General features: G+C 32.9%; 1 protein-coding gene across 1 annotated transcript in view; it reads left to right on the plus strand.

Moving 5' to 3' along the window:
* LOC134270263 (coadhesin-like) overlaps positions 1 to 4,466 on the plus strand; it is a 34,253-nt gene extending 29,787 nt beyond the window's left edge. Inside the window, exons 7-8 of the mRNA XM_062752461.1 lie at positions 3,397 to 3,592; positions 4,287 to 4,466. Coding sequence (XP_062608445.1) covers positions 3,397 to 3,575 — 179 coding nt within the window. The 3' untranslated portion in view covers positions 3,576 to 3,592; positions 4,287 to 4,466. The remainder of the gene's footprint in view (positions 1 to 3,396; positions 3,593 to 4,286) is intronic.
* Positions 4,467 to 14,569: the final 10,103 nt, after the last annotated feature.

Raw genomic sequence — 14,569 nt, forward strand, 5'->3', positions numbered from 1 at the left:
TATGCACCAGCGTTCTATGCATGTTTAATTTCAATAATTTTTATATCTTAACTCTTATTTCAGTCCTTATTCATCTAGATACAACACATCTATCAAAATTGATGTGTTACATGTAAAGGCTCGTTTATGTATGGGTCGAAATAAAGTCACTGTACTGTTGTATTGCGAATGTCTTAAAACATAGGATAAACCAGAAACTTAAAGTATTTAGTATTCCATTCCGAGGTGTCTGGTTTTTCCGATCAATTATACATGTACCGGTAACTCCAACCGGAATCTTGTGTATCCTTTCTACGTACATACGGTCCTATTTTTATCGAGGTAATTTTCGAGGAAGAAATGAGTGGTTTGCAATAAAGAGGCTCGATAAGAGACGTCTTTAACGATTAAACTGACAAGAAAAAAAGTCTCTCGAAGCGAACGATGTCACTTTTCAGTAGGTAAATTATTCAGTAAGATATTAACAAAATATGACATAGGCGTCGGAAGCGGGTTGGGGGTTGGTTGGGTTAGCCCCCCCCCCTCCAATTTTTTTTGCAAAGATATATTATATTTTATTATATAGGCATTGAAAATTGGGGTTTACCTTTTATGTTTGTTACCCCCCTCCCACACACACACATTTTCAATTTCCTTCCAACGCCTATGTATGAGCTTGAAGCGAAACAATTGCCTGTCGTGCTTGAACCTGAAAGTTTTGATTTCGTTTCGTTTCGGTAGGTTTCGTTTCGTTTCGGTAGATTTCGTTTCGTTTCGGCAGATTTCGTTTCGTTTCGTTTCTATTTCGTTTCGCACTTTACAGGTACCCATTTATAAGAGATTGTGAAATATGATTGAAGAAAAAATACCAGCAAAATAGTTAAAAAGCAACATATATCCACATGTCAAAAGCTATCACCCTTGAACCACGTTATTAGCATGAAACCATGGCAATAGGCAACTGCGTCATTAAATTGACTAGAGTTTGGCGTACGAACGGTGAACGTTATGCTGTATTGCTGAGCAATATCGTTTTGGGGTGGCTCTTTGATGGTTTGGTGTGGTATCAGTATAACCAGAAAAAACTGACTTGTACGTTATCTGACAGGAAATTTTTCAAGATAAAATACTGAGATGAGATACTATACCCTATTGTCAGAAGGTAAGCAGGTGCTATCGGTGATGACTTTATTGTAATAGACGATAATTGTAGATCTCACAGGGCTTGCATCACAACAGACTACCTGGAAAATGAAACCACTAAACGAATGGACTGATCAAGTCTTTTGCCTGATTTGAATCCGGTAGAACATTCAACTTATTTTAGCACACCCAGTAATCTATAGGAACCGTGAGGCGCTTTTCAGTAGTGCTCATCGAGGAATGGGCTTGATTTAGGCAAATCTTCTTCTGACGACTTACCCACAGTATGCAGAGACGTTGTGGTGCGGTAATTTAAGTATTAATTGTAGTGTAACGCACACAAATTTGTAACGTAGGCATACTTTATTTAGCACGCTAGAAAAATATGTCTACCTGCAGCTGGGAAATGCAAGTCTGTGTGATTACACACTGAGAATTTACTTTAATGTTCACATTGCATCATACAACAAACAACTGATAAATCGTTGAATAGATAGCAACGTGTTCGCCTGCTACATCTTTACTTTCATTTCAAACAAACGGTTCTGGTCTCTCTTTGATCGATAACTGTTAAGATGGGTGTGCATTCCTGTGTTTCACGTTCATACACTAGATTAAGATTTTCTTTCTCAATGTGTTTATGAAAGAAACGAATTTCTGTTAAAAAATTGTGTTGTTAGGGTAAGCACCAAACTCCACAAACATTGATGATTCCCTGGTAGCTAGAAACTGAAACACTGTAAACTTAATCAGTTCTACCTGTATTAAAAACTTTTTTCGTTACAATTTTGACCTTGTTTTCTAGTTATCAAACATAGAGTGTACTTTATTCCTTTTTTTATTCAAGTGATTCTTAAACTAAGAGACATTTACATGTAGAAGAGATTGTGAAATATATTTGAAGAAACAATAACAGCAAAAACGTTAAAAAAAATATAAAAAAAAACAATACATATCTACATGTCAAAAACTATTATCCTTGAAGCTCGTTATTAGCATGAAACCATGGCAATAGGCAACTGCGTCACTGGAACCCTGTTCTGTTTACAGATGAGTGGCACTTTTATGTAGAATTTCATGACGGTCGTAGAGTTAGAGTGTGTTGTTGAGCATGATCGTTTTGGGGTGGCTCTGTGATGGTTTGCGGTGGTATTAGTAGAACCGGTAAAAACCGACTTGTATTTTACAAGAAATCTCATAAGATAACATACCAAAATGAGATTCTGTACCCTACTGTCAGGCCCTATGCAAGTGCTATCGGTGGAGATTTTATTGTGATAGCAATTACACCGTTCACGGTAGCTCAGTTGGTAGAGCGCTCGCTCTGTGATCGGGATGTCGTGAGTTCGAATCTCGGCAGCCACTGACTTAAGTCGATAAAAAATGGGTAGCAACGTTTCGTTCGCCATGCGCTCTGTACTTTGAAGTGAATGTTGCGTGTCCTTCGGATGAGACCTTAAAAACCGAGGCCCCGTGTCAGCGGCAGGCATTGGCACGATAAAGATCCCTCACTGCTCAAATGGCCCAGAGTGCCGAGTAAACGTCAACATTTGAGGCTCTTCACCAGCATACGGTGACCTCTCCATATTAGTGAAAAATTTGAGAGGGACGTTAAACAATATACAATCAATCAAACAATCAATAATAGCGATAACAGGGTTTGCATAGTAACAGACTACATGGAAAATAAAACCATTAAACGAATGGACTGACCAAGTCTTTCGCCTGATTTGAATCCGTTAGAACATTCTTGGGAAAAGATACAGCAAGTAATTTTAGCGCACCCAGTAATCCATAGGAACCGTGAGGCGCTCTCAGTAGTACTCATCGAGGAATGGGCTTGATTTAGGCAAATCTCCTTCCGAACACTAACCCACAATATGTAGAGGCGTCGTGGCGCAGCTGTTCAAGCACGGGTGGTCATACAGCATATTAAACACATCAAAACTTTCGCAAACGGTTACATGTGAAATGTCCATCCTTTACCAAGATTGTTCGTATTCTGATTTGAGGGTTGTGTGACAATTAATCCCAATATTAATGCACATTAATTCAATGTTTGATCAACACAATAAAAAGCGCTTGTTTACTTGTCAAAGATTTATATTGTATAGTTATAATGGAATGTATTGTTATTCGCTGAAAATTAAATAATGTACAAATTATGATCCTTAACTTATTTTGTCCACTGTATCTTCTTTTGTTATATACATGTTCTTGGTTTATTAGGATCTGCTTTCAACCGACATTTTGCTATATATCTCATTTTTACAGTTAATGGTGGATGGGGCCCGTGGGGACCCTGGTCAACCTGCTCAAGACCCTGTGGTGGTGGAAATAAACATATCAGCAGAAGTTGTAATAACCCTTCCCCACAAAATGGAGGGACCGACTGCGGTGGTCCGGCAAGAGTATGGATGATATGTAATAGACAGGCGTGCACAAGGAAATAATGATCTCAGAAGTTAAAGTAGGAAATTACGGTATCATTTGCATGTACATAGTCTTTTGACAAGATTAACATTAAGTTAACATTTGCGTAAAAAAATTTTCCATGACTATTTATTTCCATGAGAACATAGTTTTATAAATTTTATGAACGAAGTTACGTTATATTTCAAAATTTCTAAAATTAGAATATACATAGAGAAGGAAGAGAAAATTAATAAGAGAAAGAAAGTCTTTAATGCTTTGAAATATAAAATTAGTAATTTTGCAACATTCTTTACTGAAACATACAGAAAAGATTTACCTGACATTTAAATTTGTATTCTATGAATCGGAAGTTACATGCAGATCAAAAGTATATTAAAAATATATATCGAGAATTTATATATAAATTTGTATTATTTAATGACAGTAGTATATGGTAAATTCGATCAGTTTGTTATTTAAAGTAAATTGTCATTAATTTAGCTCGAGAAAAAAATGTTATTATAAAAAGAATACTTGTATACAGATACATCTTAAATCTATTAGAATGTATCATTATATAACTTAGACTTCCATACAACTTTATCAAAATCTTTTTTTAACAACGTGCACTGTATCATAATTCTTTTTTTATGGACTTCGATGTTGAATACCGTTTATTATCTCCATATCCTTCCTCTGTAAAAACTACCACAGAAGACACAATTTAATGTTTTATTTTTTTTATACAGGAGGAATGTATGGTAAAAGAAGGAGACGAAATACTCTGGATGATCTTGTGTAATCGGTATTGGATATGAATCGACAGCCATACTTTCAGAGCTTTTAGAAAATTGTATATGTCTTGTCATTGATTTGAACTGTCTAATACTTTGTGAATCTTCTGCTTTTATTAAGGCTTCAAAAGATTCTTGTGCAATAAAATAAGTTTCTTATATAACATGATTTCGTGTATCATGGTACATTCGCTTTTACACGGTAATGTGATTTCGCAATCTGGTTAGTACCAGTAGATTAATGTATATCAAATATCTCATTTTGTTTAGTGTCTGTATAAATATACATTAAAAGCAATTTAACAACCCAAAATATGTTCATTATTCACTTGAATTTATCAATTTCGAACATAACAATATCATGGGACATCGTTTTCTGATATGATGCGTGCACTTGTTGATAAATATAGTGCCCAAACTTACATAATTTATCAGATAAAGTTCTAAAGGTAACCCTGGAATCTTTTTATCGATTGCACATTCTCTCAGAATATTATTCCAATTGAGTTATTTTGTACATTCTGTTGCTGTTGCTTGTTTGTGTAAAATTTTACCACTACTGTATTAAATAAACCCTGAGAATCCAACAAAACCCTGAGGAAGTACTGAGTTGTACTGAGGAAAACCTGAGTTGTACTGAGGCTACTACTGAGAATCTGAGGTAGTCCTGAGATGCACTGAGGTTTTTACTGTGCATTCTGTTGTGCTACTCAGGAGCACTGAGGTTAGAACTGTTGCTACTGTGGAAGTACTGAGGGGCACTGAGGTTCGTCTGAGGGAACTGAGCTGATACTGTGTGATACTGAGGTTTTAACTGAGGCTACTGTGGACATAATGAGAGGCACTGAGGTTTTCAAAACACAATTATTTGACAATAAAATAAGGTAAAGAGTGGGCAGACAATTAATTGTTTTTGAACCATATCTTCCTTATAGTATTTCTTTTATCTTTGATTTACTGAACCTCCAACCCTAGTTAATATTCAATGGCTTAGTATATAATTTTAGTGCATATCTTCCATTTTATTTTTATTTTCTCAAGTCTCATAATAATTTAAAAAACCGTTTGCATGCATTTGTCGTGTTTGTAATTATTGTCAGTAACAATAAATGTTGCTACACTAAGTATTATTTTTATTAAAAATAGAATTGTTAATGTATATACTAGCCATGATTTCTTTATAAAGACTCATGCATGAATTGAAAATACTTGATATGCTCATCTATTTGATATGGTGTGTGTCGACATTATTAGAATCTATTCTCATTTTGTGTTAAAATTGTATTTCCAAGTATCTCCTAAAATTGTATTTCCAAGTATCTCCTATTTTTACTCGTAATTTCATTTTCTGGAGAAAAAAAGAGTTTCTGTAGTCTTCTTTTTAAGCTAAGCTGGTACAAAGCATTTATCTAATATTATGCTATAATAACTAAATAAATTTTAACTGTGTTGTATTTGTTTTTTAACGATCAAAACTTGACAGTTATAATTACCACATATGTTTATGATATACGGTAAAAAATGCCAGCAGGTTTTCCAGGGAACATGCAGACAAACATTTGGAACATGACATTAGAACAATGTATTTCCATATAATTTTCTTTGAAATATTGACATACTATATGGTGTCTCCTAGGTTCCTGTGAATGTAATAATCAAGCTGTCGCTTCTTAAATAAGAATTTAATTACAGAATCAAAGTTCCGTCTAGTTTCCATTTTCAGAAACATATAATTTATTATATGTTTTAATTGGTTTAAAATCATTTTCTTGACAATGCATATTTTGAAAAAGATATCAAAAGATTTGACTTAAATTTCCTATGAACTTTAGTCTTAATTTGTCAGCTAATGTAATTCTAGCTCTGTGTATTCTGCAAAATAAAGTTAAATCAAACTAACTGAAAATTTTAATATTCTACTTTCAGCAAAATTGTATTATGACATTAAATAGAAATTGATATAGAGAAGTTTATTTTATCGAAATATGAATTAAAATCATCGCAAATTAATTAGGTAGGTTTCAATCATTACGATGACCCTCGTAGTCTAGGGCACCTGTCCGCACGTGTCACAAGTTTTCCACAACTAAAAAGATGATGATATTTTGATACGCAGATATATTCTGATTTAGGAAATCTACGTTAATGTTTGAATTTAATTAAAATTTTACATCAAGTTTTCTAAACATATTAACAAGAATGTCTTGGTGCACATAAATAACGTTTTCCATCCACAGATTTTAGGCTTTCTTATACACCCACTCCCTCTGGTAAGCAGGAAAAAATTAATATCTATAAAAATGTAGTTTAAGAATTTGATAAACTATGTGTAAATTTTATGCTTTCATGGCGGTACAGTATTTAGTGTTTGACGATTTTATGTCAACGCCGCAAAAATCTACCCAAGTTAAGATCAATAATTATAGTACCGACTGTCAATCATAAAAAAATGATTAAGCTATTAATGAGCTAAATGCGTATACAAAATGTACATCGCAATTCTGTGCATGCAAAATTTACTGCATTCATAACAGTGAAGAAAATGTGTTTCTAGTTTATTAACTTCTATTTCTAAATTTCTTATACATTACCAGGAAAATACCCCCCAATCCGGCCCTTCATTAACACTATATGTACATATTGTTTGAGTAAATTGCTTTGGGTAAGTTTATAGATTGTCAGCATTATACATACTTAATTGATTAATTGAAGGGTGTACATTTGAATTCCGATCGTTGTTAAAATGAAATCTTTTTCAATGACAAGTATGCATAATACAGAAAGAGATGAAATCTTTTAAGCATTCCTCAATTAAGCCTGTAAATATGTTATAACAGTTCAATAACCAGAAGGTTCTACATGTATGAAAAATCGTGCTGTGCGAGAGAATATACATAAGTTCATTACTGGTTCTCTTTGACTCTTAAAAATGTTAAAATTAATACGTGTAACGTAAATTTTCCTTGCAAAAGAACTTCTTTTGTGCATTGAACTCTAACTTTTATTAGGCCGTGCATGATATACACATTGTGCAGATCTGCGTCAGTGATGCAGCCCCCCGCCCCCTTTCCGGTTCATTGACAATGTATAATACCGGTAGTCATTTGTTCTGTTTGATGTGATATTTAATAAAGAGGATAAACAACTTACATGTAAATGTACGTGCGATACTTTATATGGTCTGTCATTTAATTCATTTGTTACTTTTTAAATTAGAGAGGTGTCGATGAACTTGAATATTTTCCATCTTTTACTTTACAATGAGTATAAGTTGGATAACCACTAGAAGATGGTATTGTTCTAGCTTTATTGTGCCCTTAAAAATGAATTGTTTACAAAATTTTGAAACTGTCTCAAATATTAGTTGAGTTAATGACTGTGATAGATCATGAAAGAATATGGCATAAAAGGAGTACCATTCCGGAAATATGACGTCAGTGATTGGATGCATTTCTCTATTTAAAACAGGAAAATTTCAAAATGACACATTTCAAGGGTAATTTTCCCTTATATAATAGCGTCCATCGCATCGCCCATTTTCATTTTTGGATATATTGAAGAATTTTGAATCATATACCCTGATTCTGTATACGTAGACAGTGATACTATTTATATGGTCAATGATTCTCGAGACAAATTTGAATTTTAAAGCAAAAAATTGTGGTCATAATTCAGATATATTTCTTATATAAAAGGGAATAAAAAATTAAACAAAATGAAAAATTGTAATTATATGACAAAAAAGTATTTTATTTAGAGATATTTTATTTACTGTTTTACACATTATGGTTCAATATCTAAGAACAAGTGTAAGTAACTTCAACGTATTTGTAAGTACCAAAACAAGGGTCCGATCCGCCTAAGTCTTCCTCTAAATTGAGCAGAGCAGCTAGTTGTATCATCACATTTGCCTGATAACAGGCCCTGTACATCTAAGCGACAGTTAGTATTGCCGTCATACGTGCCAGGACACACAACAGCTTCGATGCGACCAAACATGGCGGATTTTATTTTTAGTCTTGTGGAGTTCTCACAAGGGATTTCACCGTTCTCTGACTCACAAATTATTATGGTCCTTTGTTTTTGAATAGAAAAAATGCCATTGAATTATTAATTTAACTTCAATCTCTGATTTTACAAATGCACACTTCTCGGGTACTTTTAAGAGATTATAAAATTCAAATACTGACCAGGTTTTTGTGCCTCTGCCAACTGGATGCTTAAGGGTACTTACCACAAAGAAAAAATGGATGCGCAGATTGATACATATTTTTTGACTGATTTTGATTTGAAATAACATAAATAATAAATCCCTGAAATATAAAGAAATCGTAGGTTTTCCTTGGTGCTTATATACGAGATTTTGTTTTGCCTTCTATATAATTCCATATAAAATTTTGCACAATTTTTTAACCTTATGACAAAATCTTATATAATTCTCCCACTGTACTTGGTAAATATTATTCAGGTTGTCAATTTAAATGTAAATCTATGAAAAATAATGTTGATTTCTAAAAAAAGTTTGTTTGTGTTATTTATCCTTAATCTGTTTTTCTCTTCTTCACATTTATCTATTTCATAAACAGTAAAATTTAATTTCATCATGAAACATTATCTCATATTTCTGTGGATCGATTCCTAATTATATTCGAGGAATTAATTGTCGTGTAATTTCACGAGAAGCTTCACTACCGAAATAAAATATCGCGCTTTTTATATGGTGCTGAAATATACGGAAAAGAAATAGAAACGCAGGGTAAACTTTAGAGGTGAAATAATTTTATATTTCCTATTGTATTGTCTGCTATTCCTATGTAAGGTTTAAAATCATCTTTAATAAAAATGTAACCAAAATTTGATTTGACTTTGCCTCATAATTCGTAAGTTATTGAAACTGATATGACGATACCCCCAAAAGTGAAAATTGAAAAGTCTTATTATCATTAATCTGCGCATCTGTCAGTGTCTTATTTCTCCTTTACATGGAGTTCAGCTGAGTGTGTTTCTTACAAATAGGAATATTTTTCAACCTTGTCAACAAGATAACCCGTAGTTGAAAGGGACTTTCTTGGTCATTCTAAACCCTATCTTCCACTAAGTCCCACAGATGTTCAACGAGAAAAAGATGGACTTTATGGAGACCAGTCGAGTGGATTTTTTGCTAGAAAGACTTGATAAACCTCAGCTACAATGAGTCGGAGGTAAACTTTTTTTTTTTAAAAAAGGCAAACGGCGAGCGCATGCGCCAGTGAGAGGAATCCTAGCGTAAAGTTGACCAACCCAAAGATCCAAATTGCGCAATCGGTTTCTTTCAGTTTTATTGTGAATGAAATGATTGTGAAAACATGTACTATTAATAGTAGCTTTGTGGTAGTAAAATGGCGATTAACAGGTGGCAGGACGAATAACCCAATATTGACGTGGCTGTGTTACGCGTCAATGTCATGGTCACGGATGATTTAATACCATCCAAGGCCCTCTCTGAAGACGGTTACAAGGCTAAAAAAAAATGCATTTTGTCTTAAACTACTGAAAATAAATGTGTATACTTCATGTGCATGAATTGGTACAAAAAGGTCATGACAAACTTGTCGTAATCAAGTTGCACGTGTTTTTGGCTTTTTAGCACTTTTCCGACATGACGTCATGAACCTTTCACGGTTAAGTAATTCTGAAGACTGATTTAAGTGCACAGTAACAAAGATTTTCATGGACAAATTTCCGTAATATTTTACTTGCGGTAAAGAAAATTTCGCATATTATGTTATCCTTCGTTTCGTTTTCCTTTCTGTATACATGTACATGTAAATTCTCTCGATCTACCTTCCAATTGCGGATCATTGTTCTCGCATTTTATTGATAACTTGTGGTGGTAGGTTTGTCGATATTGTCTTCTTTCAGCCACAAAGTGAGAAAAAATACAATATTTTAAACGTTGCTTTGGTAAACGAGTCTGCTTTTGAAACTGCATCTCTCGGTATATTTTACTGTTTTATTTTCCAGACTTAAAAACAAATTGCGGATGGTAAAGGATATTTCACAAGTAACGCATTGATGAGATATGCAATACAATATCGGTTAGCTATTTTAATGTAATCAGTAAATTTTATGTTTTTTATAAACACTGCTCTACTGGCATTTTCTGATGAGCGCAAGTACCTTCAGAGAAGTAAATTAATATCATACACTTATTCTAATCCGAATTTTATCTTTTTATCTCCTATGTGTTGATTTAGAACAAACTCAAGAAAAGGTACACATTACTCTTTTTAATCAGAACAACCTTCTTGACCTAGCTTTTAGGCTATTATTGTAAAAAAAATTAACTAAACAGTCTGTTTTGCTAAATTATGCTAAATTATACATCTAGCGACAAACAGGGCTAACAGACAGGAATATAATATTTATTTGCTTATTTCACAGTAAGATCACGATTGATTTATTTTTTTAATCTCGGACGTCATATTGTACAACGTTCCATTACTTTTAAAATCAAATCAGCTCAATTCTCGGTAAAGTTGTGACAGAGAAAAGAAACTTAACTCATACTCCTGCCTCTTTATCATCAAATTTATATTTCTTTAATAATTCTGTTTCATATACTTCAACAAACCAGAGCAAATCAAGGGTATCTGCTACTTTCATTTAAGAGCGTTGTCGTTAATGTCAACATGGTCAAGGACGAATTATTCTGAAGTATACGTGTGCTTACGATATTTGTTGACTAAAACAATATTCGAAGAACGTACACCTATATTTTATTGATTGTTTGGAAAAATTTAGTGGAATTTTATCAACATTCATCTCGAGTACGTTTCATTCATACATTGCTGTATAAAGTACATGTATTTGTACGATGTACAAAAATAACATTTTGTGTTGATGCTTTAAAAAAGAAATTATTTTTGATATTCATAAATGGAATAATATTTTTAAAAAATTAAACGTTTCATTTTATTCAGAAGTTATCGATGTGTAAACTCATGCCTTTGTTCGTACTTGCAATGTTCACATAAAAGTTGCACTTTTATTCATTTTTTGAGTAAGAAGGCATGAGTTAACTCATCCATTGATCCCTAAAGAAGAACGTTTAATCCAATATTTAATACATGATACAATTGTAGTTACACGTCCTTTCCGAAACAGACTGAAATGGAAAATTAATATTAATAATGTCAACAGTATCGATAATATTTAATTGAGATTAGAACAAGTTTGAGGTTCATGAGAGCAAGCTTGATTTAGTAAAAGTTATAGACAATTTACCTTGTCAATTGTCCCCGTCAAAACCAACAGTACAGTTACTATCTCTTATCCTAGATTGGTCTGCCACGCAAGTCCCATTCTGACAATCATAGTTGTCACATAAAGCAACTACATAAACAAATATTTAAATTGTTTCTTAAATCTTAAACCGGGTGCTATAAAATAGCATAGTTAAAATGTATATTACACACTTTACCTTGATTAAGGAATGCAATGACGACAAATTTGCAGCATGGAATTAATTGATTGTCATATAATTATTGGTAATAATTGGTGGCAGGTTTGTCCGTATTGTTTTTTATAACAACAATCTCGGGAAAAACACGCTTCGACTTAATTGGTTTTGTAGGATCAAAAACATGATAGGCACTTTATTTTCCTTTAAGATTGTTATTTTTGCAGAAAAATTTTTACTCAGCTATGTTAAGGAAGGTCGGAGTTCACATTCGTGATGCACCACTTGGGAAGTTTAATTTTGACGTCATGAAATTTAACAAGCCAGAAAAATCAAATTAACGACATAATGATGCGAAAATAACATCATGAATTTATTTATTTTATCAATTATTTATAAAATCCTGTTAAATTGAAATACTTGATAGCAGTACGGTCGAGTAATAGAAGAATGTCTCTCGTCAAATATGACGTCACCAGCCTTGACATGACGCAGCAAGGTCATCCGGAGGACTAGATTCTCTAGTTTAATAATTATAAAAGTGTTGAAATAAATATTAAATTATCCGTTTTAACCTAATCATTAAAACTGAAAAAAAATAATTAATAAAAATTGTATAGAATATGAATTTATCTAGTAGCATTGGAGCTGCACAGGGACAAGGAATGTAAAGAATATCGCTAAAACAATAAGCGTTATCGTGATTTGCATCCAAATTACAAGGAAATAAACTGTTTTGATTGGACTGAAATATTATAGGAATATTTATTGTTTTATAGTGTATATTTTGTAGTGTGCTGGGAGCCGATCCTGGTCTGCATGACATTATATTTATTCAAAACAGATTTTAAGTGAAGATTACGGCAAAATTTTCAGTACTTCCCAAACAGCACAGACTAGCTACAAGCACTTTTCGGGTAGAGAAAATGAACATTTTTAAATTTATATCTTTTTTTTTTGGATTTTTTTTTTGGGGGGGGGGGGGAAACACAACCTCATGTCCTTTGACTATACCCGTTTTCTACATTCAGTTTAACAATTCTGTATTTATACAAGAAACGCGTCAGAAAGCCGATGCATGCCATATACTATATGTGTACAAAATTAGCGTATTCATAATTTAGCGCAATCCCCAGGTATGGAGTGGTTGGCGTTGTCATGAGTTAGCGCTACACATGTAGCGTTTACAACTTGTTGACTATGTGTATAATAAATTACTCTAAATCTATAAATCTTTCTCCTAATAAGTTTTAAATATCGTATTCGATTATTGTTTTTCAATTAGCGCTTCAACCTGGCTGAAAATATCTATTTAGTGGTCGAAGTTTGGGTGTTTAACAATTATTTACCATTTACTACATGTAGTAATTGAAAAAAATTACCGGGGACTTAAGATTCTCTAGTCAAGGAGGATCAATGATCTATAATTATGTCAGGGTAGGATTGTGTAACTATAATACCGGACGTGCAAAGTATATTGTCTGGTTTACCTAAAGAGAGTATACGGTCGACACAGTTCAAATAAATGGTCCAAGAGACAAGTGCCTATTACCCATTTTTAAATTAAAATTGATGCTCAAAATTACGTCGTAAAAATCACATTTATCACACTTAACATGGAGCTTTTTTACATACATAATGATACATTTATATAGACGTATTGAACAAATTGGTCTTGGTGTTCAAGGCCTGAAAAATGGTAGATCGAAGCAAATAAATGGAAAGTCATATCGTATTCATTTATTAACGGTAATTATGAATTAGTAAATTGCTGTTTGTGAGAAAGCCGCTAAAATATCAAGTCAGCTTGTTTTAGCAGACATACAGTAACTGGTACTGTGCATTGCACTTATATATTATGGATAGCTATATTACATTTTTACACGTATTCAGTCGCTTTGTAACATTTGTTAAAACAAGCAATGCATATTAAAACGGTCCTAAGGTCACATTTTCCATATCGGTCCTAAACATAGCTGAGTATAAATCAATTTTAAACTTAGAAAAGTTTTACATTATATAAGGAGATAACGAACAGTATTCAATATCAAAGTGCATAAAGCAATACTAAATAGAAGCAGAGCCAGCACGGGCCTCCGAAAATCTCATTGTCTAGATATTTGAAACAACCGTTGCAGAGCAATGAGGGGGATTCCTCATTTAATTTTTTCTGGTCCTTAGTTATACGAATAATATATATATATATATTTTTCAAATTGTACCCCAACGTAACACAAGTAAAATATAAGGATGATCGGATAATTTGGAAGCACCTTTTTCTAGCAAAGAAAACATCACTTGACTTTCTCAATGCAAACCAGATGATAGTCTTTTACAGCTATTTCTCAGAAATCATTCTAATAAAACCATACTCGTATTACTTTATATGTAAAAAGTCAATAAAAATTAAAAACGGTAAAGTAAATCATCGAGGGATTCTGAAATACTACAAAGGATGCTACAGTAAATAAGTTTTCTCTTTAAACTGCAACTCCTTTTGTGATTTATTTTTACTGTTTTATTATCCCGATAAAAATTAGTCAACGTAAGCGTAAATGAAACTGTATGACAAAGCTATCAATTTTGCTGTGCGCTAAAGTAATTCAGAGTATGTTTATATACTGCACTTGTTTTTAACAAATATTAAATCCATAAAACTAACATTTCCTTTTCCGGTCAAAATGCCATGGAAAATTAATTATGTCAACAGTATCAACATTTTTAATTGGTACGAGAACAAGGTTGAGGTTCATGAAAGTAATTAAAGCTTTTGGCTTGTTGAAATGAGAATTATAGA

This window comes from Saccostrea cucullata, unplaced genomic scaffold, assembly GCF_032062105.1.
Source record: "Saccostrea cucullata isolate Sc308-1 unplaced genomic scaffold, CSIRO_AGI_Scuc_v1 ctg3327, whole genome shotgun sequence".
Lineage (NCBI taxonomy): Eukaryota > Metazoa > Mollusca > Bivalvia > Ostreida > Ostreidae > Saccostrea > Saccostrea cuccullata.